Source organism: Talpa occidentalis, unplaced genomic scaffold (genome assembly GCF_014898055.3).
Source record: "Talpa occidentalis isolate TD23 unplaced genomic scaffold, MPIMG_talOcc4v2.1 talOcc4.8, whole genome shotgun sequence".
Lineage (NCBI taxonomy): Eukaryota > Metazoa > Chordata > Mammalia > Eulipotyphla > Talpidae > Talpa > Talpa occidentalis.
The window spans coordinates 44,431,051-44,450,936 of NW_023605194.1; the positions used below are offsets into that span (position 1 = coordinate 44,431,051).

The 19,886-nt window shown below is 48.6% G+C and overlaps 2 protein-coding genes across 2 annotated transcripts in view; one reads left to right on the plus strand and one right to left on the minus strand.

Moving 5' to 3' along the window:
• Positions 1–2,531: 2,531 nt before the first annotated feature.
• Positions 2,532–10,531, plus strand: NODAL (nodal growth differentiation factor). The gene is made up of 3 exons (XM_037496114.2): positions 2,532–2,738; positions 7,366–8,063; positions 9,579–10,531. Exons 1-3 carry the CDS (start codon positions 2,543–2,545, stop codon positions 9,729–9,731), a joined length of 1,047 nt encoding a protein of 348 aa, XP_037352011.1. The 5' UTR covers positions 2,532–2,542; the 3' UTR covers positions 9,732–10,531.
• A 3,230-nt stretch (positions 10,532–13,761) lies between these two features.
• Positions 13,762–19,886, minus strand: part of EIF4EBP2 (eukaryotic translation initiation factor 4E binding protein 2) — a 28,137-nt gene continuing 22,012 nt past the window's right edge. The window contains exon 3 of the mRNA XM_037495858.2: positions 13,762–19,526. Within this exon, the coding sequence (XP_037351755.1) occupies positions 19,495–19,526 (32 nt within the window). The 3' untranslated portion in view covers positions 13,762–19,494. The remainder of the gene's footprint in view (positions 19,527–19,886) is intronic.

Sequence of the window (19,886 nt, forward strand, 5' to 3'; positions counted from 1 at the left end):
ATCTTGGGGAATAAAACAGCTCTGTGCTGAATGTCCTACTTAACCAGGGACTGCAGAGATTTTAGGATGCCTATTGATGGGTAGATCTGGGTTTTGAGAGGCTGATTCCCATATCTATTTAGGAGTCTGCCTTTCCCCTGTCTGTCTTAACTATTTTTTGTTTCCATGTTCTTGTCGGGGCTCCCACAGCACTAGCCACCATCTAGCATTGCTTTTTACTTACATGTTCATAATCTGCGTAAGAGTTCCTTTGCCAGGGGCTATCTGCTACAAGGAGGGGGATGGGTCTGTGGCAGAGGGCTAGGTATGGCCCCCCAAAGCAGCAAGTCCCCAGCCTGGGTGTGCTGGATGACGACAGACCCATAATAATACCCATATACATAAGGTCTTATAAACACATTGGCTCTCGCAAGGCATTTTTGCATTCCTTTTTTTTCCTTTTTTAAAAAAGATTTATTTATTTATGCATACAAGAGCTAGAGTACAGACCAGAGATGGTGGGGTGAGAGGACTCACCAGAGACAGAGTGGGGAACAGAACAGGCAGATTGACTGAAATACACTGCTGAGGGGAGCAGCGGGCAAGACAGGAGAGGTCTGCTGCGCCATGTGGGTCACCTTCCTGGTCGGGGATTGAACTCATGCTGCAGCGGCTGCGGAATAGCCTCATAGTGCTGTGCTCAACCCTTGCACCACCAGGGAGGCCCTGCTTTCCTTTTCTTCAATCTGCATGGAATCACTGTCTGATCATGAGTTGCAGATGAGGAAACTGAAGGCTGGGAGGGGGGTTCCAAAATGCAACTAGAATTCTAGCCCACCCAGTTTCTCAAAGTAGTCTGCTAAGCATCCCTGGGGTGCTTGTTAAATATGTAGATTACCAAGTTCCCTCTGAAAACCTGAATTCTGAAGGTCTGGACTGGGACTCAGGAACTATTAGTTAATAAACACCCCAGGTGATACTTACCTCTAGGCAAGCCCAGACATAATCCATTCACTGACTTACTTGGCTAAGATTCTTTGGGTCCCAACTATGATATGTACTGTGGGGTAAGCATGGTGAACAAGACCGCCCCAGTTGGAAGGAACTAGTAGTCAGCTGGGTGATGGAGTGCTCAGGTCCTGTGGCCTGTGGGGGTCTGCAACCCAGGTATCTGGGAGGTGAGGTTCCTATGTGTTGGATGGGTAGGGACGGTGGCCTGGATACAGGTTTGGAGTTGCTGGCTGAGCCTGCTGGGCCTCCTTCCACTTCCTAATACCTGCTCAGGGCTGAGCCTGGGGTTCTTTGGATCTAGAGGCATCCCGTGAAAAACAGCTGAGATGTGCTGGCCTATAGCAAGCAGTTCAGCCAATGCTATCCAGCTGCTAGTCTGGGGCTAGGAAAGCTCTTGGGGAGTAGGATTGGGTGGGGGCAGGGGGTGGAACCCTCTAGGGTTGAGGAAAACAGCTGGGGTCTGAAAAGGGGCAGAGATTTACATTTCTTTAAAGGTAATTCCAGCTGGGACCTGACTATGCACCTGTAGGGGAGGCCAGGCAAGGCACACTCCTGTGCAGATGAGGAATGCAGTTCCTGAATAGAAGGAAGTGAGACATTTTGAACTGAAAGCTTGGTCTCCTGTGGAAACTGCCAGGGCAGGACATGGGCCCCATCTCTGTACCTGAGATGACTGGGGTGATGTGTGCCTGAAAAGAGAGCCTGACACCACCCCAGGCATTCTGCACATGGGGCCCAGAAGCCTGGACCACCAGTTGGCAAAGCCAGAACTCCAGCCACTGCTAGACTCTTGTCATGCCCATAGAGAAGTCCTTCTTCTGTCCCTGTCATTCCTGCCCTCTGTGGTCCAGGGAGAACACTTCAGTATTTGAAGTATGTCTCCTTGGGCCTTCACCTGGCGCTCACCTTCATAGTTCTAACAACTACCTAGTAACTTCCCAGGAGCTAGCTTTGGAGAGGAGGCCTAGGATTAGGCCAGGAGTGCTCACAGAGGCCAACTAGATAGCCTCCGGGAAGGCTGCAAGGGTGCGGCTGAGCAGAAGCACTTCCAGACCTGTGCGTGGCCAGACCTTGCCTGAGAGTCGCCTGGACCCACCCACTCCCCACCAGCTCCTTGTAGAACCCCACCTCTGTTTGGAACAGTTTGGACCGGGAGGGACAGGAAAGGGTAGGGATCCCAGGAGAGGCAGAGCAAGGAAGCCACGTTTCTGACCTGGGAATGAGCACAAACTTGCTGTTTCAGAAAAAAAGAGTCAGTATCTACAGTAGCAGAGTGTCAGGGTGCCCACAACCAACAAATTAGCCTGTCCCGGGACCTAAAGCTCCCTTAAGCTTTGCGGTTCTCCTCCCTACCAGGCTCAGCTCTACCCCGCCCCCAGTAGGGGGTCCCTCCAGAGACCACCCCCGAGTGTCTGTGTGTGTGGGGGTGGGTGGGTGGGGGGAGTATAAGATCCTAAAGCATCCACCAGGGAGGAAGCACGGGGGCGGGGCGGCTTCCACGGCGCGGGATAAAAGGGGCGGAGGAGCCGCCTGCAGGCCCCGCCAGCCCGTCATGCACGCCCACAGCCTGCCGAGCCTCCTCCTGCACGCCTGGTGCGCCCTGCTCCAGGCTGGCGCCGCGACCGTGGCCCCCACACACCTACACACGCGGGGGCTGCCCGCCTCGCCGTCTCCTCTCGCTTATATGCTGAGCCTTTACCGCGACCCGCTGCCTCGGGCGGACATCATCCGCAGCCTGCAGGCGCAAGGTGAGCTGGGGACCCCGGGCGCCGCGGCCCTGCGCGGAGGTCCGCCGTCGAGGCTGCCAGCGCGCTCTGAGGGCGCGATCTGGGGCTTGAGTCTGTCAGCTTTCGGGGTGCGGGTCCGGGAGTGTTCGGGGCAGAGCCCCCTGCGTTGTGAGTCTCGGTTGAGGGCGGGTAGAGCGCGGCACAGCCGCGCCGAGAGCGGGATGACACCACTTCTGTGAGGTCTGGTTAAACTGCTGAATACTTAACCTCGGGGCGCCTCACTTTGCGCATCTGCAGAATAGGGATAATGGAACCTCCTTCAAGAGATGTGACAAGGGCTAGGTGACAGCACATAAAACGCTGAGCACAAAACTTGTCATGGGGACACCATGTGGTGGTTATTATTGCCTACGATTATGTTGTCTTGTCGAATATCTTCTATTCCTGAGAGTGAGTGGGTCTGGCCTTGGCAGTATCTCTCAGCCTGAGAGGGAGCTTTGAAACCAGCTATCAAGCAGGGAACGTCAGGGACGAGGATTCAGAGTTCCAGTATTAGAGATAGGATTCTCGGAAATGGGGATGTGTCAGTGTTCGAGATGAAACCGCGTTCAGGGCCTTGTGGGGTGTGGGGCGCCTTCAAAGACCGTGGTGACCTGGGAGGTAGGGCGTGGAATTCTGGCACCAGGAGAGGTGAGCAGGTGGGTGTTGAGCAGAGGGTGCCCTTCCCCCTAGACCCCTCTCCTGCAGAGTCCCGGTCCCCGGTGCAATCCACATCCTGGTGCCTGGGTTGGGGGGCAGACCCCTGCAGCATTGCACCTCCCTCTGCAGCCAGGGCCAGACAGCCCTCCCCAGGCCTAGGGCGCAATCCACATCCCACAATCTGATCTCACTGGCCTCCTGCTGGCCCCTAGTGGTCTGAGAGTGGGGGCTTCTAGTGACCTGGCCTGCCATGTCTGGGGTCAGACAGCTGGTGACCCTCTCCAGAAGGGTCATCTGGGGACCAGCCAGTCTAGGGACACCAGGAGTGCGGCAATTTGAAAATTACTGGAGTGCCAGAAAACTGGGGGTCGGGGAGAGAGTGACACTTTTCTCCAGTTCACTCCATTTTCTAGAGAGTTCCCGAAGGTTTTGCAGGGATGGGACAGTCTAGGAGTCTGGAAAACTGAGTTCTGGTTCCTCACCCTGCTTCCCCTTTGTGTCCCTGGCAATCAGTTGACTCCTCTAATTTCCTCTTTTGTAAAATAGAGGATTGGCTTTCTTTCTGCCTCATTTGTGTATGTGTAGTAAAATATACATAACAAAATTTGCCATTTTACCCATTTTTAAATGCACAATGACATTAAGTACATTCACATTGTTGTGAATTGGTTTCACTTAAAAAAAAAAAAAAATGGAGAGAGAGGGCCCTGCCTGGAAGGAGATTCCCCTGAGAAGGGATGACCTCCACGCCCTCCTTTCCCTTCTGAGATTTTTGTAAGCTGCACCCTGATGACATGAAATGGGTGTTGGCGTTTATCCAAGTTGGGTTTGCTTCTGCTCTGTTTAACCACCTTCCCGGTGAACCTCCCGGGTCCTCATCTGAAGAATGGTGATGGTGGCAGGGAGGATTTAACAAAGCCACACTGTAAAACACTTAACCTGGGGAAAGCGGTACAAAAGTAGAAGCAATTGCCCTTTTACTTTATAAAAATGTAGAGTGGGCACCGTCCTACTCCCCACTCTCCTTTGCTATAGAGACCCGAACCCTAACTTAGCCCTAACTCCCTGTTTAGGGGAAGGGAATGCAAGGGCATGACACCAAGCACTTCCTTCTGTGGAATTAGAAGTTGGTCAAGCTATCGTTGGAACCTGCGTGGCCACGTCTGTATTCATGGACGGGTCTCCGGGGGATCCAGGAGCCCCTTTCTCATTCTCAAAATCACCTTTGTTGTTTACGTAGAAGCTGAATTTTTTTCCTGGGGGGAGCATTCTTAGCTTTCATCAGGTATCAGTGACCCCCAAAAGTTTAGGCACCCCTTGTTCTAAGATGAGCCAGAGCCAGATCTAAGAGAACCTCTCAGCATACTGTCCCAGTGAGGAGGCCAGTGAGATCAGATTTCTCCCAGAAAGCCCTGGGCAGAGGGCCGGGTGGTGGAGTCACAGACTCTTCCTGCTGACCGGCAGCCTCCCTGCCCCTCCCTCTGTGCTGCTCATTCCAGCAACTCATGTCTTTGCTCCCCTAATCCAGGTCCCTCACTGCCTGAACCCTTTCATTTGCAACTTTGGGCCTAGGCAATAATAAGGAGGTGATTGATGACAGCAATTGTTTATTGGACTTTGTTGTGCTGGGCAAGACACTTCACACGCATTATCTCAGTAAATCACAATACCCCTGCGAGTTGGATGCTGTCAGCCTCTCACTTTTTCAAAGATAACTGAGGCCCAGAGAAGAAAAGCAACCTGCCTAATGTTAAACAGCAAGTGGCCGAATTTGAACCTTTGCGGGAGACACCAGGGACCCTGCTCCCAACCGGCTCTCGACCCTTGATCTGGAACACCTTCTATTAAAAGGCCATTTGTGGATACAGGCAGACCTTTTATTGTGCTTTGAAGAGAATTGGTTTTTTTGCAAGACTCTCCACCACCAAAAATATTATGACTTACTGAAGACTCAGATGATGTTAGCAATTTTTTGCAATAGTTTTTATTTTATTTTATTTTTTTAAAGATTTACCTATCCATGCATAGAAAAGCTGGGGTACAGGCTAGAGATGCGGGGAGTGAGAGGATTCACCAGAGACAGAGTGGGGAACAGAACAGGCAGACTTACCGAAGAACACTGCTGAGGGGAGCAGCGGGCGAGCCTGGAGAGGTCTGCTGTGCCATGTGGGTTGCTCCCTGGCCGGCAGGGGATCCAACTCGTGCTGCAGAGGCTGCAGATTGCCTCATAGTGCAGTGCCTAACCCCTTGTGCCACCAGAGCAGCCCTGTAATAGAGTTGTTAAATTAACATTTACGCCCTCGTTTAAGACAAAGTGCTATTGCTAACTTAATAGACCACATACAGCATAGTGTAAACATAACTTTTATATGCATTGGAAAGCCCAAAAATCGTATGACTTGTTTTATTGTGATATTTACTTTATTGCTGTGGTTGGAAGCAAACTCACAAAATCTCCAAGGTGTACCTATACTTGAGACAAGATGTTTTTAGCTCTTGATTCAGGTGACCAGGAGTTGCTACTCATCCTGCCTAATCCCCAGGGGGCCAGGTGGTGCTGCTAGGGGTCATGGTAAAGTCTGCCTCCTCCCTCACCTCTAGGGGAGTTGCTAGTCCAGGCCGGTTATTGCCCCCTGCAGGTGCTAATGAGGAGGGAAGTGGAAATTAAAAGAGCAGCTGGAGAGGGCTTGGAAAAAGCTGCCAGGAGGCTGAAGCTGGAAATGACCCCTTCAAATACAGCCTGGACTTACCAGAGAAATTCACTTACTGTCTGACTGACCAAAGATGCTCCAAGACAATAAAAAAATAAAGTGTTATGTATGTAGTCTGCCCAAGGGACCTAAATTGGAGATCATCACCAGCTCTGAATCTATTCCCAAAAGGGTGACAAACTCCCTCTTTTTGTATCTAATGAATGACTCCTGACTTATATTTAGTAAATGAACCTTCAAAGCTTTGTTTCCCCCACGTCCTCCCGATAACGCAGAGATAGGTAGGGCATCACTATTCCCATGGTAAAGAGAAAGTTGAGCTTGAAAAAAAGTTAAAGATCACTTATAAATGACTGAAACTCCACATATAGGTGCTATCCCCAGACATCAGACCAAATTGGCCCAGGACTGAAATAAATGGAATGCTTCCCCACGCCCTTTATCCAGTTTGGGTGAAGTCACTGGGGTAGAGAGTGGGTCGGGGGGTGCCTTGGAGTATTTGCTGTGTTTGTACCAAAAGTGTGGCTGACCCTGGGCCTAGGAGGTGAGTGCCCTGCAGGTGAACAGGAAGGATCCTTGGGTGCAAACTGCAAGGTTGTTGCAAAGTCTGCTTAGAAGCCTATTTGTGAGGTTGCCAAAAACACCTGAGGTTTCTGTTTCCTTTTTAAGAACTGGCTGGGGAGGGGGTGGCCACTCTAGCTTCTGCTGCCCATACCTTCCTGAGCCAGGGCCTTTGCATGGTATGCCTGCCAACTTACTTTTGCTTGTGAAACACACCCTCTTCCCAATAAGAAAACAGGGCCTAGGATGGTGACTTGCTCCAGGGTCACAGAGTGAGGAGAAGTCCCGGGTTTAGGTCAGAAAGCCCAGAGCTTGGTCTTAGACTACCTGTGTGAGAGACAGGCTCATCCAGACCTCTCTCCAGTTTTCTCACCTGCAGAGTATCTTGGTGGGGAAGATAGAAGAGCAGTTTGGGCTTTGCAGTTGGGCAAATCCAGGTTTATTCTTGGCTCTTCCACCTTCTAAGAATGACAGCTCAGACAGTTCTTTAATCCTCTGACCCTCAATTTTCCTCATCTCTAAAATGGACTCAGTAAACACACCCAACTCTGGGTGAGGCCTAAGAGGTGACTCGTGTGAGGTGGGGGCTGGAGCATGAGCTGTGGTTGTCCTTATGCTGACTGGGGCTGAGGGAGGTCCCCATTCACCCTGCTTCCTTCCTGGTTTCTCCCACCCAGATATGGAGGTGGATGGGCAGAACTGGACCTTTGCTTTTGACTTCTCCTTCCTGAGCCAAGAAGAGGACCTGGCATGGGCTGAGCTCCGGCTGCAGCTGTCCGGCCCTGCGTACCTCGCCCCCGACATCCCGCTGTCCATTAAGATTTTCCACCAGCCAAAGCTGGCCGAGGAGCAGGACCCAGCCGGCTGCCTGGAGCGTCTTCAGATGGACCTGTTTACTGTCACTCTGTCCCAGGTCACCTTTTCCTCGGGCAGCATGGTCCTGGAGGTGACCAGGCCACTCTCCAAGTGGCTGAAGCACCCTAGGGAGCTGGAAGAGCAGATGTCCGGGAGAGGGGGAGCGTGTTGGAGGCGGCCCCCCACGCCGCCTGTCACCGACGCAGTCCTCATGCTCTACTCCAATCTCTCACCAGAGCAGAGGCGGCTGGGGGGCTCCACCTTGCTGTGGGAGGCTGAGAGCTCCTGGCGGGTCCAGGAGGGACAGCTCTCCCGGGAGAGGGACAGGAGGCACCGCCGACATCACTTACCCGACAGAAGCCAGCTGTGTCGGAAGGTCAAGTTCCAGGTGGACTTCAACCTGATTGGGTGGGGCTCCTGGATCATCTACCCCAAACAGTACAATGCCTATCGCTGCGAAGGTGAATGTCCTAATCCTGTGGGAGAGGAATTTCATCCAACCAACCACGCATATATCCAGGTGTGCTCCAAGGCATGGGGGTGGAACGGGCTCAGGACTCTGCCTTGCTCTGAACTTACTGTATTTGTTCATTCAGTTCAAGCCTGTGCAAGGTGCCAGGTCCTGTGCTGGATCCTAAGGACAGAGATGACAGCATCCTCAGAGAGTCTACATGAGCCATGCCCTGCTGGCAGCCTTGTACACTTTGCTTTCCTGGGATATTTTCCTTGTCTTTTATAAAATAAGGGGCAGAAGGTGTAGGCTAGAGGGTGTCAGCTCCTCTCCAGCCCTGATGTTCTGGGAAAGGAGTTTGGGGAAAGGCAGGCCAGACTTTGATTCTTACCTGTTAGCTATGCCATGGTAAGCAAGTTGCTTACTCTCTTGGAGTTTCAGTATTGCCACCTGTAAAATGGGGATAATGTATATTTCATAGGGATGTTGTATAGTTGAGTGAGATGACATGCATATTGCATGCACAGTAGTTGGCATTAAATGGGCATGTTTAGTGATGCATGGTCATTATTAGAAGTCCCATACTTGTAGTTGATGGGGCTACGGTTGGGATAATACTGTTCTAACCACTGTACTTTTGCTGCCTGAAACTGAAGCTGGGCACCCATTATGCAGGAGTTTATGAGACTGCTCATTAGCCTAATCTAGAAGGTGGAAGAGGTGGTAGAAAGAGAGGAACAGAAGGAGAATGAGAAAGAAAAAGCGGGAACGGAGTCTAATGTGGGGGCCCTGCTTTTATAAGGAGGCCCTGCCCTGCTCTCAAAGGTTATATAGGACCAAAGTGTTTCTATTTTACTCCATAGAGCTCAGACTGGGGATCTCATGGAGCTTTGTGCATTCTCTATGCTGGGCCTCAGGCAGGGTTCAGAGGCTCTGGAGAGCATATGAGCTGAGCTCATGCCAGGGAGGTACTAAGTCCTGGACAAAGGCCCCCGAATCTCCCCAGCTCTACTGCTGGGTCCCATTTCACTCCACTGACCTAACTGGAGTGTGAACCAGAAACCCGGGTGTCTCAATCACCAACTCTTGACACTCTGATCTGAAAAGACCTCGTGGGACCACAGGGAGTGGGCCTGGTTCCAGAATGCCAAGGGGTTGCTACCTTTTCTCCCGTTGACTCTGTTTGTCCTTCTCTGGGCAACAAGGCAAATGCCACAAGAATTTGCACATGACTCTCTTCTGTTTCATATTTCTGGACCTAAACCAGGGGTTTCTTGGAATACTTTCTAAACTGATATTCCCTCCAGGCTAAAATAATAGGAGAACATATAAAATAGTTATTGTTTTGCCCAGATAAAGCTTTTAAAATCTTGTTAAAGCTGTTGATAAAAAAAAAAAACAATAGACATTATTTTAGACTAGAGTTGATGATTAGCATGCTGGTTCCTTTATGAAAATAATTTTCTATTTTTGCACCTAGAAACCAATTTGAACTCTCTATTAACTGTTTCACCCTTTTCCCAGAAATTATACATTCTGACCTGACCATTGGGATGTGAATTGACCCCACTCCCCTTCTTTCAGAGTCTACTGAAACGGTACCAGCCCCACCGAGTCCCTTCTACCTGCTGTGCTCCAGTGAAGACCAAGCCTTTGAGCATGCTGTACGTGGACAATGGCAGAGTCCTTCTAGACCATCATAAAGACATGATTGTGGAAGAATGTGGGTGTCTTTGAGGAGCTCCTGGAGGAGGCTGGATCTGCCTGTATCCTGGAAAGTTGGGAAGCCCCTGGAAGCTAAAATAACCATCTAATCCAAAGAAGAGAAATAAAGAGGGGCAAAGTTGCTCTATCCATGAGACCTGAGGAGGAAAGGTTGCCCACCCTGCAAATGAAGGCTCTGGAATCCAACTGAAAACAGAGGCCACTGTCAGGGGAGGCAGGAGGACGCCAGGGAAGCGGGCCTGCTGGGTTTTCTCTTTAGTGAACAGAGGTGGGTAAATGCACTAGAGCAAGAGTCTCTTTACCTGAATTCCCAGAAATTGCCTGCAGAGATTGGAGGTTATGTGCATTTATTTTTGAGTTGGGACAATTTACATATAATGTTTATGTATTCTTGAAGTTAGTCTTCAATCCCCTCTCCCAAATATTAAATTACTGTGTTAAATTAAGAACAGTCTGTTGGCTCTTGTTGCCACAGGCTGGCATAGGGGAGCCCCCACTCATCTTTTTGGCTGGCCAGTGACAATCTGTTGGCCTTGTCCAGAGATTCCCTGGAGTGGGGCTCTGCTAATGAGTTGCACAAACAATAAAGCCATTGTACAGTCCTCCTAGGCCAGCTGGTGCCTCTGAAGGAAGAAGCAGGAACACGTCCAAGAGAAGTGACCACATTGGTCTGCAGAACTGGAGCCCTCAGACATCCCTGAGTCAGTCTGCTTGAGTAGACATGATCGAGTCTATTAAAGTTGCTGACAGTTCACCTCAGTTTCACTGTGTGCTATTAATGAGGCCCCTGAGTTTCCTGTCACAAGGGGAAGGGCCCTGTCCTCATTGAAGACTTCTCAGTCTCTAAGAAGCTGTGTGATCTCAGGTAATTCACTGCTCAGCCTCCTCCCATTAGATGCAAGAAGGTAAATGCAAATGGCCATTAGCAGGCCCAGAAGAACCATGAGCTTGCTTGCTTGCTTTTGAAGATTTACTTATTTATGCATACAAGAACTGGGGTGCAGGCCAGAGGTGTGGGGGTGAGAGGATTCACCAGAGACAGAGTGGAGAACAGAACAGAGAGATCTACTGAAATACAACTGCTGAGGGGAGAGCAGCAAGGCAGGAGAGGTCTGCTGTGCCATGTGGTCAGCTCCCTGGCTATCTGGGAATCGAACTCGTGCTGTAGTGGCTGGTGATAGCTTGATAGTGCTGTCTTTAACCCCTAAGCCACCAGAGAGGCCCCAAAACCAAGAGCTTTAAACCACAGGCTGGCCCCCTCTCAATTCATGAACCCTGTTTAGCCCAGGCCCTGCCAGGCCACTTTCACCTGTATCAGCTCTTCTTTTGCTCAGGATTCTGAGGCGGCCTTAATGTCAGGCTCCATTTTCCAACACAGCAAAAGGAATCGAGACTTAATTATAGGAAGCTCTATCCCCCAAAACAACACAAGACTTCTGACTGAACAGACCTGAAAGGCAGCTGACTGTGTTGAGCTTTAAAAAAGCAGGGACTATTTTTTTCATTTGTTTGTTAGGCAGGGCAAAGAGGCCACTTGTTGCCATTTGTTGGTAATGTAAGTTCACAATGAATATATCCCCTACTCTTCTTCCCAAGAAACCTGCTGACTTGTGCTCCAGGCTTAGGAAAATGATTCTCATCGTGTGGGAACCTCTGTGAGATGTGACTCAACTGCAGCGTTGGTTGAGTCAAGGTAGTGATCCTAGTCCAGGCAGCGTTTGGCTAGGCCAGAGTCAGGTCTGGGCTTGACAAACCTCAATTGCCCTGATTCAGCAACAGAGCTGATCTCGCTGCTTATTTCCTGGAGTGGAAGTAGATCTGCCCTTGCCACAATTCAAAATCACAGTAGGATCCTGCATGTGACACTTAGAAAACAGAATTGAGGGACCTCCCCGGTGGCGCAGCGGGTTGAGCGCCGCACTGTGAAGCTGTCCGCAGCTCTGCAGCACCAGTTCAATTCCCAGCCAGCCAGGGAGATACCCACATGGTGCAGCAGTTCTCTCCTGCCTCGCCCGCTGCTCCCCTCAGCAGTGTATTTCAGTCAGTCTGCCTGTTCTGTTCCCCGCTCTGTCTCTGGTGCATTCTCTCACCCTTCTGTGCCTCTGACCTATACCCCAGTTCTTGTATAAATAAAAATAAATCTTAAAAAAGAAAAAATCGAGTTCTTGTGAGGTCAGCTTTAGTCCCTGCCTCTTCTCTGAGACCTGAGCGGTCTAGTGAATGGCCCACACAGTTAGGAATGAGCTGAGCTCTGGCCCCAGGAGCCAGGTTTTGCTCAAGAGCATTGGATTCGTTTTTGGAACCATATATTTGAATCCCAAGTCAATTACCAAACTGAAGTTCTTGGGAGTGAAAATCCCATCCTAGGGCTTTAGAGCATCTTCTTTGCTCAATAGGTGCCCCACTGCTCTGCTATGGCCGAAGCCAGGAAAGGGAAAGGTCAAGTTATTTGTGGCTACAGCTGGTGGGAGTGTATGTAGTTAACAGTTCTACTCAGAACAGACCTCATGACATTGCCTTGGCATTCTGCCACCCCCCTGAAAGCTTAGTGTGTGGTTTGACAGCAGCAGGGTCATCCTGCCTGGCTAGAGGTGTCTGGGGCTGAGCCTAGCAACAGCTCCATGCTCTGACCCTTGTGTGCTAGTGCCGCAGACCAGCTTTCGGCAAAATGTCGGGTGAGAAGTCCTTGAAAGGAAAAGACGGCCTAGGCGAAAGGGGCTGAGGGGAAGGGGATGAGGTAGTGAGGAGACAGACACTGGATGCGGTGCAATGTATCTTCTCCTGAGGGGCTCAGCAGTTTCTTTATTTATACTTTTTTAGCAAGCCGAGAGTTGACATCATCATATACATAGAAACAAAGTAGAAACAATCAGTACATCCCTTTTCCCATAGACTTTTGGCCACTACGTGCTCTCAGTAAGAAGATGCTAGTGAGGCTTTTTTTTTAATTTTAAAAAAGTATGCATTTATGCATACAAGAGCTGGGGTGCAGGCCGGAGGTGCAGGGGGTGAGGATTCACCAGAGACAGTGGCAGTCAGATAAAGACAAGATAAAAGCACAAACAGGATCACAGGTGATGTAGTGGTGGCAACTGAAAGCACGAGGGCCATTTTCATGTTGCAAAGTCTGCCTTTGCACCAGCCTTACCCACCTATCCTGTTGCCTTGAGCTATTATCCTACTTGCCTTTGGGGCTGAGTAAAAATGTTCTAGAGTGCCTTCAAAATGACTTGGCTGAGAGATGCTTGAGACTGCTGGAGGCCCACACATCAATAGCAAGTCGGCCAACCTGCTCCATCTCCTATCTGCGTTCTCAGGGTAAAGGAGACCCAACTGAGGGACACGGGTGCCACACCAACTGGGCTATTAGGTCCCTTACTGAACTCTACATGTAGCAGGCCCCTGAGTGCTCTCCATGGCCTTCCCCTAGCCTCACAACAACCGATGAAAACTTTTAACAGTCTTGTGGAGAAGGAAACAGGATTAGAGATGCAGAACCTTGTTGGCAGTCATGTGGCTGGTAAGCACAGCTGTACTTCAAACCCGTCTTACTCTAGGGCTTGTGCCCTAAATCTCTCTGCTATCTTCACGGGAAAGCACCTCAAGTTCAGTTTTATTCTGTCGACCTCTGTTAACATATAAAACATGACAGGACAGCATTCCTGTCATTGTTCTCAGCACTAAGATGTGATTAGACTAATAGTAAGGAAACCAATGCCACCACGCATGCAGTATGCCTCATTTCAGGGTCAGATAGGAGGGATTTCTGGTAGGTGCTCCCAGAGGACCAAGGTGGTGCTCTTCAGAAAAAGCTAAAGCTGCAGTTAGGTTGCTGGGAGCCTGGTACCTAGAGGCTTTTTGGGCCTGGCATGTCCATGTTCACCTCCAAGGTGAGAGGGACCCAGTTCTTTGCCTGCACAGGGTCAGAGGGACAAAGGGTGTGTTCCCTAAGTGTTAGTTAAAGCAATCCACTGCCTTTGCCTGTGTCCCTCACCAGCCAAGATCCCAAAATGAAATCAACAGGGCTTCACCTGAAATTTTCCAAAATCAAACAAAACACCAAGTTGATATTCAAGATCTTTATTGATTTAACTGTAACAGCAACCGTAGGTGAGAATTTAATTTTCCCCTAATTTCCAAAGACCTGCTGGTATGGAAGGACAGTCACACACACACACACACAAAACGGTCAAGGAATCACACAGGGCTGCACGGCACCCTCTGCTACCCGTCCACGACGGTGAAGCGACAAACAGCTAAGGGGGAACCACATTAAAGGAGAGGAAGGGAAGACCAAGGAAAGTACTGGTAGTCCCCACTTTTCCATTCGAAATGGATGGAGCCATTTTGGTGGCACTAAGACAAGGGCATTTTTTTTAATATATATATAAAATACTTTACAGATGCTTAAAATGGACACCTGAACATGTGTCCTCTGGGCTCTCCAAGACACCTTTAAGGCATACCCTTAAAGCAGAGGGTCTCCTCACCCAGGTGGAAAGATGGACTCCATCTTCAGGTGAAGGAAAGGCACTGGCTCACAGTACTCAGGATTTGGATACAGACACCCGGAGCAGGACGGCTCACCCAAGCGACTAGCCCCATCTCTCAGTGTGCCTCCCTGCTCTCCAGGTTTCAAGTAAACATTACCCTTGGCCTTGGCTCTGGGTTTTGTTTCCATTTTTTAAGATTAAGATGGAGAGGAAGGGGAGACACTAGAGCAAGAATGGATATTCTGTGCTAGAATCATGGAATTCTTTAAGTTTGAAGTATCCAGGAATTTTGGTTTTAAGCACTGGCAAGAGCTCCCTTTGGAAATTTCAGTGGCCACATGATTATCAAGCATTGCAGCATCTCTACCAGCCTCCCACTCAAGACAGGTGGCAGAGCGAGTTTAAATACCCTGGGAAATGTGTTTCATCTTGGGATTTCTTCACTGGGCACCCACCATACGGTATGTTCGGCTGGGCTGCAGCCAGGGGTTAAGCAGAGAAACCACAGACCAGGGACTCAAGACGTCTCCTAAATCTAAAACTTTGCCAAAAGGTATCAACTTCCAGGACCAGCCCAGAGATAGAGATTTAAATTCCAGAGGATGAAAAAGGTGTTAACGTATGTTTGCGAAGTGAGTATGTGTCAATAATCATCCTTAAGAGCCTCCAGTAAGACATTTCTAGCTTCAAGGAAACTCCCAACAACAAGCTGGAAAGTCATCACTAGAATAACAAATGCTCCCTGGGAATAATCATTCTCAAGAATTGTGACCTAACTGCCTTAAGGTCTGATTTCATCTTTTACTGGGGGAGGCAGAGAGTATACCCCCTTCTAACTCCAGACAGAAACTGCACTCCCAAAGAAACACAGCTTCTTTAGCAGTACTACCCTCTTCCAAGTCACAGGTGGGTGATTGGGTTTCACAGATCAGTAAATAGCTGCTCATATGCACACTGTCCAGATAGAAACCAAGGATAAGTTTTGGACCAGACAGAAGTAGTGGGGCCTTCTTGCTAAAAGGGGTAGGCAAAGGGCTGAGGGCTGGCTTTAGTCAAGATAATCGAATCCCCATCAGGTATCTAAGATGGGGAGAAAGATTTGGTCTCTGGGATATTGCTGCCAGTGAGATGAACCCCTTACACCAGCTGCCTTGATTCCAAGCAGGCACTCAATTGCCACTTGATGGGTTCTGGGGGTGAAACCCACACACCTAGCAGGTGGCATTCTAGTGGAAACATTTGAACTAGGAAAGTAAGGTCTTCCGAAGAGCTAGTAACCGAGCAGCAAAAAGTAAACGACCATCTATTTTGATTCTACCTCAGAATCAGAAGGAAAATCAAAATTCATTTGAAGGTATTTTAAAGTTTTTTTACTTCTGGAAGTACCTTTTCTTACAGCTGCCCCAGCAACATTGCTTCTTATTCTGGTATACTCCCAAACAAGCAGGGCTACATGTAAGAAAGTGCTAGACAGAGGCAGAGCATGACCAAACAAGAACTTGCATCCTTAAGATGGCCAAAATGTAGAAGCTTGGTCAGACATGGGTGCCAGAAACACAAACCAGACACTAAGAATGTGTTGAACTTACGAGCCTCATCTAAGTTTCACTCAAAGGTGAAGATAGCATTGATTCTCTAAGAAAAATTTCCACCAGGAAGCCCAAGATGAGGTGGGATACACAGTTAACTGGCACACTGGGTTTAAAGGGACCATCAGCAGACATTTTTAATCCCCAGATGGTACCTACTTTATTGAGAAGTGGTTTCTTGGGTGAGCGACGCAACCCACATTTCTTTGAACTAGTATGGTCAGAGACCACACCAAGCACCAACTCTGCTGGGGGCCTGGTTTCCTGATATCATCTGTTTCACCCTAAATCTTAACGGCTAACTTTTCTTCAGTCCAATAACCTAATGTCTAATTCACATTTGCTCCCTTTGCTTGACAATCCTGACTCCAGTTAAATCAGCTTTAGTGATTCTACTAAAAAGGATCCAATTTCCTTTCTTTGTTACTTCTTGGCTAAAGAAGATAGCAACTAAGTAGTAATCAAGACTTGAGACAGCAAGATTGCAGAGAAACATCTCTGGGCTGCTGGTAGTCAGGAGGTATATGGATATCCTAGTTCTCCTGAAAATTGCCATTTCTCAACACTTCTCCAAACCAGCAGGCTTTGGGAAAAGAGAAAGTCTGCACTCTGTGCCAGTCTGGTGATGCATGACTTGGAGACCTGCTTTTGGTAGCAATTTCTCTCTGGAAATCTATGATCTGATTCAAACCCACCACTGTCAACCTAATTTCCTCCTCTGTTGGGGTGTGGTAGACATAGCCACAAATTCTTTGATACTGCTCAGTGGGTAGGATGTAATTCCCCTCCTCGGGCATTTGCTGGGCTTCATGGTTTGCTTCTAAGAAAAAGTAAATGTGAAAGTCAGTGCTTTCAGAGACTGTCATAAAAGGCAGTGCATGCGTATTCCTTCTTGCCCTCTCTCTCGGTCACTCAGCTCAGGGAAGCCACTCATAAAAAGCAAGGTACAAATGAATGTCAATATCTTAAGAATCATCTCACTCAAATGGTACCCTAAGAGTGTTCCCTCCCCTAGAAAAAAACCAGGATTAAAATATTTATTTAGAGCTTCATCTGTGAGCCTTCCAAATATCCAGAAGCAAACCAACTACTGAATTCTGGCTGCTCCCAAAAACATTCTGTGAAGCATGGCACAAAGGTATCATCGGTGGCAGCTAACCTGTTGCTGTGTGATAAATACTGATTTGGGGAGGTCAAGGTAGCAGTGGCCTCCAGGAATGAACTGCACCAAGCAGTGAGGAAGTTCTTGAAGAGAAGGCTATGAGATCAGGCAATTACTATAGGCTACAGATGACACTCCTAAGAAATACTAAAACATGGCCTCTGATTAGGGGGTGGCACGCAGATTCCCCAAGATGGCAAAGGGGGGAAATGGCATCTTGAAACCACTCAAGCTGGCATGTTTTAATTCCATTCCCCTTTGTTCGGTGAGGAAGCCATGTTTTCATGTGCAGCATTAAAGATCAAGAGGGGATGGGGTGCTCTTCCGCTGGCTGACAGGCCTACTACCTACAGTTGGGCTCGGGTTCCAGAGGATGCCAGGGTCAGGGTATGAAGAAGGAAAGGCTCCATTTCCAAAGACTTAAGCTCCCCAGGGGGCAAAAAGGTCCTGACAATCCTCTAGTGTAAATTATAGTGCAGCTTAAGTTTTCCAAGACTATGTAAAATGAAATTTGAAGTTTAATTAAAATCAGAACAGGGATACATTAGACAAACAAACAAAAAATACCATTCTGATCAATTTTTGAGACTAAAGGTATCACCAAATTGGTGATGCAACGTATTCCTGAGACAACAACCATCACAAAAGGTTTCACTCTGAACTATTCACATTTTGTTGCAGAAAACAGAACAAAGTTCCTCACACATCCTTCCTCTCCTCTAAAACCTATCTGCAAACAGGGTCTTTTCATAGTTGAAAAGAAAAACAAACAGTTTTCCTTCTGAGTCAATTGGCCTATTACGCTCACCCTGGAACTGATCTCCAAAAGGGGTTCGGGACACCAAATCCAATCAGAAATTTCCGGGACGCCAGTGGTACTTTGTCTTCTGTGAGGGAACAGAGACGTCAGTCTTCCTTGAGGGGAGTCACTCTCTGGGGTTTATTGTGCCATTCAATAGTCACGGGACAGCAGGGTGGAGAGGAGGGGGAGGGAAAAGCGAAGGGTGAAGGGAAAGAACGAGGCTTTCACGAACAACCCACAGCCAGGCAGACTGGTCCAGATTTATAAACCACCCAGGACAAACTCCAAACATGCACACCCAAAACTAGAGGGAGAAGGAAAGCACTCATAAAAGGCTGGAGGAGACAAAGGATGGTGACACAGAACAGCAGACTCACCGACAGACACCTGTCACCTTCCTAACACTGGAAGATGTTTAATTTAAAAAGTTGCTGTTCAAACTTGTACTGAAAACATATCTAAAAATAGGTCTGTAGTCATTTTAAAAATAAAAGGCCACTCCTCATATAAGAGAAGTGACAGATATCAGATACCAACAATTGAGGTATCTCTGATGTATATTTGAAAAATGGCCTGATAGAGAAAAAGGAAGGAAAGCGGGAGGAAAGGGAAAATTCAGAGTACGATGGGTAAGGCAAGAAAAGTGGGAGGAACACATTTTTAAACCGATGCTTATCTATTTCAGCAGTCAAAGCAGGTCCACAAAGGGAAAAAGTTCAGTTCTTTTCCACAGACATTCTGAAAGTCAACTTTAAACTCAAAATATAACACACTGCACTCTGAGACAACAAGTATCACAATGCTCCTTGGCTTAGAAACTGACTACTAAGGACTGGCTCACCGCTTGTCTGCGGGCACCCCTGGGCACCATCTGGCAGAATACTAACATGATCAGGCCGTGCCCAAAGTGCTTCCACCACTTGGTATGGGCCTTCTCTGGGAGCAGATGAAATCACCCGGACAGAGAACGTCCAAGACGACCCTAAGCAACCAGATGCAAGTGGGAGGAATGGGAGACGAGAACTCCTTTCCAATGTAGAGTTAAAATATTTTGTATAAATGTGCTAAGTAAAGGAATGGGAAGATGAACTGCAATACCAAAGACAGAAGACATTCTTCCCAGAGGAAGCGAACCTCAATACAGTGTCATAGGGTAATGCTACTGGAGCTGCACAAACTGTGCTCTGTCCCGGAGGACAAAGATCTCAAGGTAATGTTTACCCTCTAATGGTTGTGAAGACCCCAAGCTCACTCTGGTGGCACTGATCCATGGTGGGAGACAGGATGGGGAGCCAGAGAGTAAGAACAAAAAGCTGAACCCACCAAATCTCTGTCTTCCGTCCCCGGACCTCCCAACCAGGCAGCTTCAGGTCAGCTGCTATTTGATTTGGGATTGAAAAACAATCAGGGGAGGGGAGATTTCTCAGTATAAAAAGGACCAGAGAAGCCAAAGCTTAACTGTTTTCCTCTGTGGGCCACTTGGTTCTACAGAAATAAGACAAGGGCTTGCAATCTAATCTAACTGGGAAGGGGAATGGGAAACAGGGAGAGGAAATGGTCAGATGAAGCTCATCTTCCCATGTTTGGCACCCAGAGAAAGAGAGGAGGTGGAGAGTGCGACAGGGACTGCTGGTACTGCCTCTTCTGTCTCTTCATCGTTGATCCTATTGGCAAATCAGGTACACACAGTATCAGTGTTGCTGCTTTTCTTCAGATCCTGGCAGGACAGTCAGATGTCCATCTCAAACTGAGCATCATCCCCTAGGGAGAATGAAGAAATGGAAAAATTTAGCACAAAAAGGAAAAACGAAACCAATGAACAACTAGCACTTTCTCTGCACAAGCATCAAAAAATAATTCACACTATCCTATTCCCTGCTGCCCTAAAACAATTCTCCTGTTTTGTCTTGCCTATTCTTCTTAATCTGGAGGGGAAAAAGGCAGCTAAACTACACCTGGGGAGGAGCATGTGGGGAAAAGACACAAGTGAGTACTCTGCTAGTGCCCCTTTGCCCCCAGGCTGACCAAACCGGAGCTCCCGGGGCGTCCCTTAGCGTCCCTTACCAGCAATCACGTCAGCGCTCTTCTGGAGGCGCTGAACTTTGGCCCCGCTCTGGAATG

What these genes read in the sequence shown, in the direction of transcription:
- NODAL (XM_037496114.2), top strand. Translation starts at nt 2,543, where the DNA reads ATGCACGCCCACAGCCTGCCGAGCCTCCTCCTGCACGCCTGGTGCGCC. An exon ending in CCGCAGCCTGCAGGCGCAAG is followed by an intron (nt 2,739 to 7,365) that starts GTGAGCTGGGGA and finishes TCTCCCACCCAG; the next exon opens with ATATGGAGGTGGATGGGCAG. An exon ending in CCAACCACGCATATATCCAG is followed by an intron (nt 8,064 to 9,578) that starts GTGTGCTCCAAG and finishes CCCTTCTTTCAG; the next exon opens with AGTCTACTGAAACGGTACCA.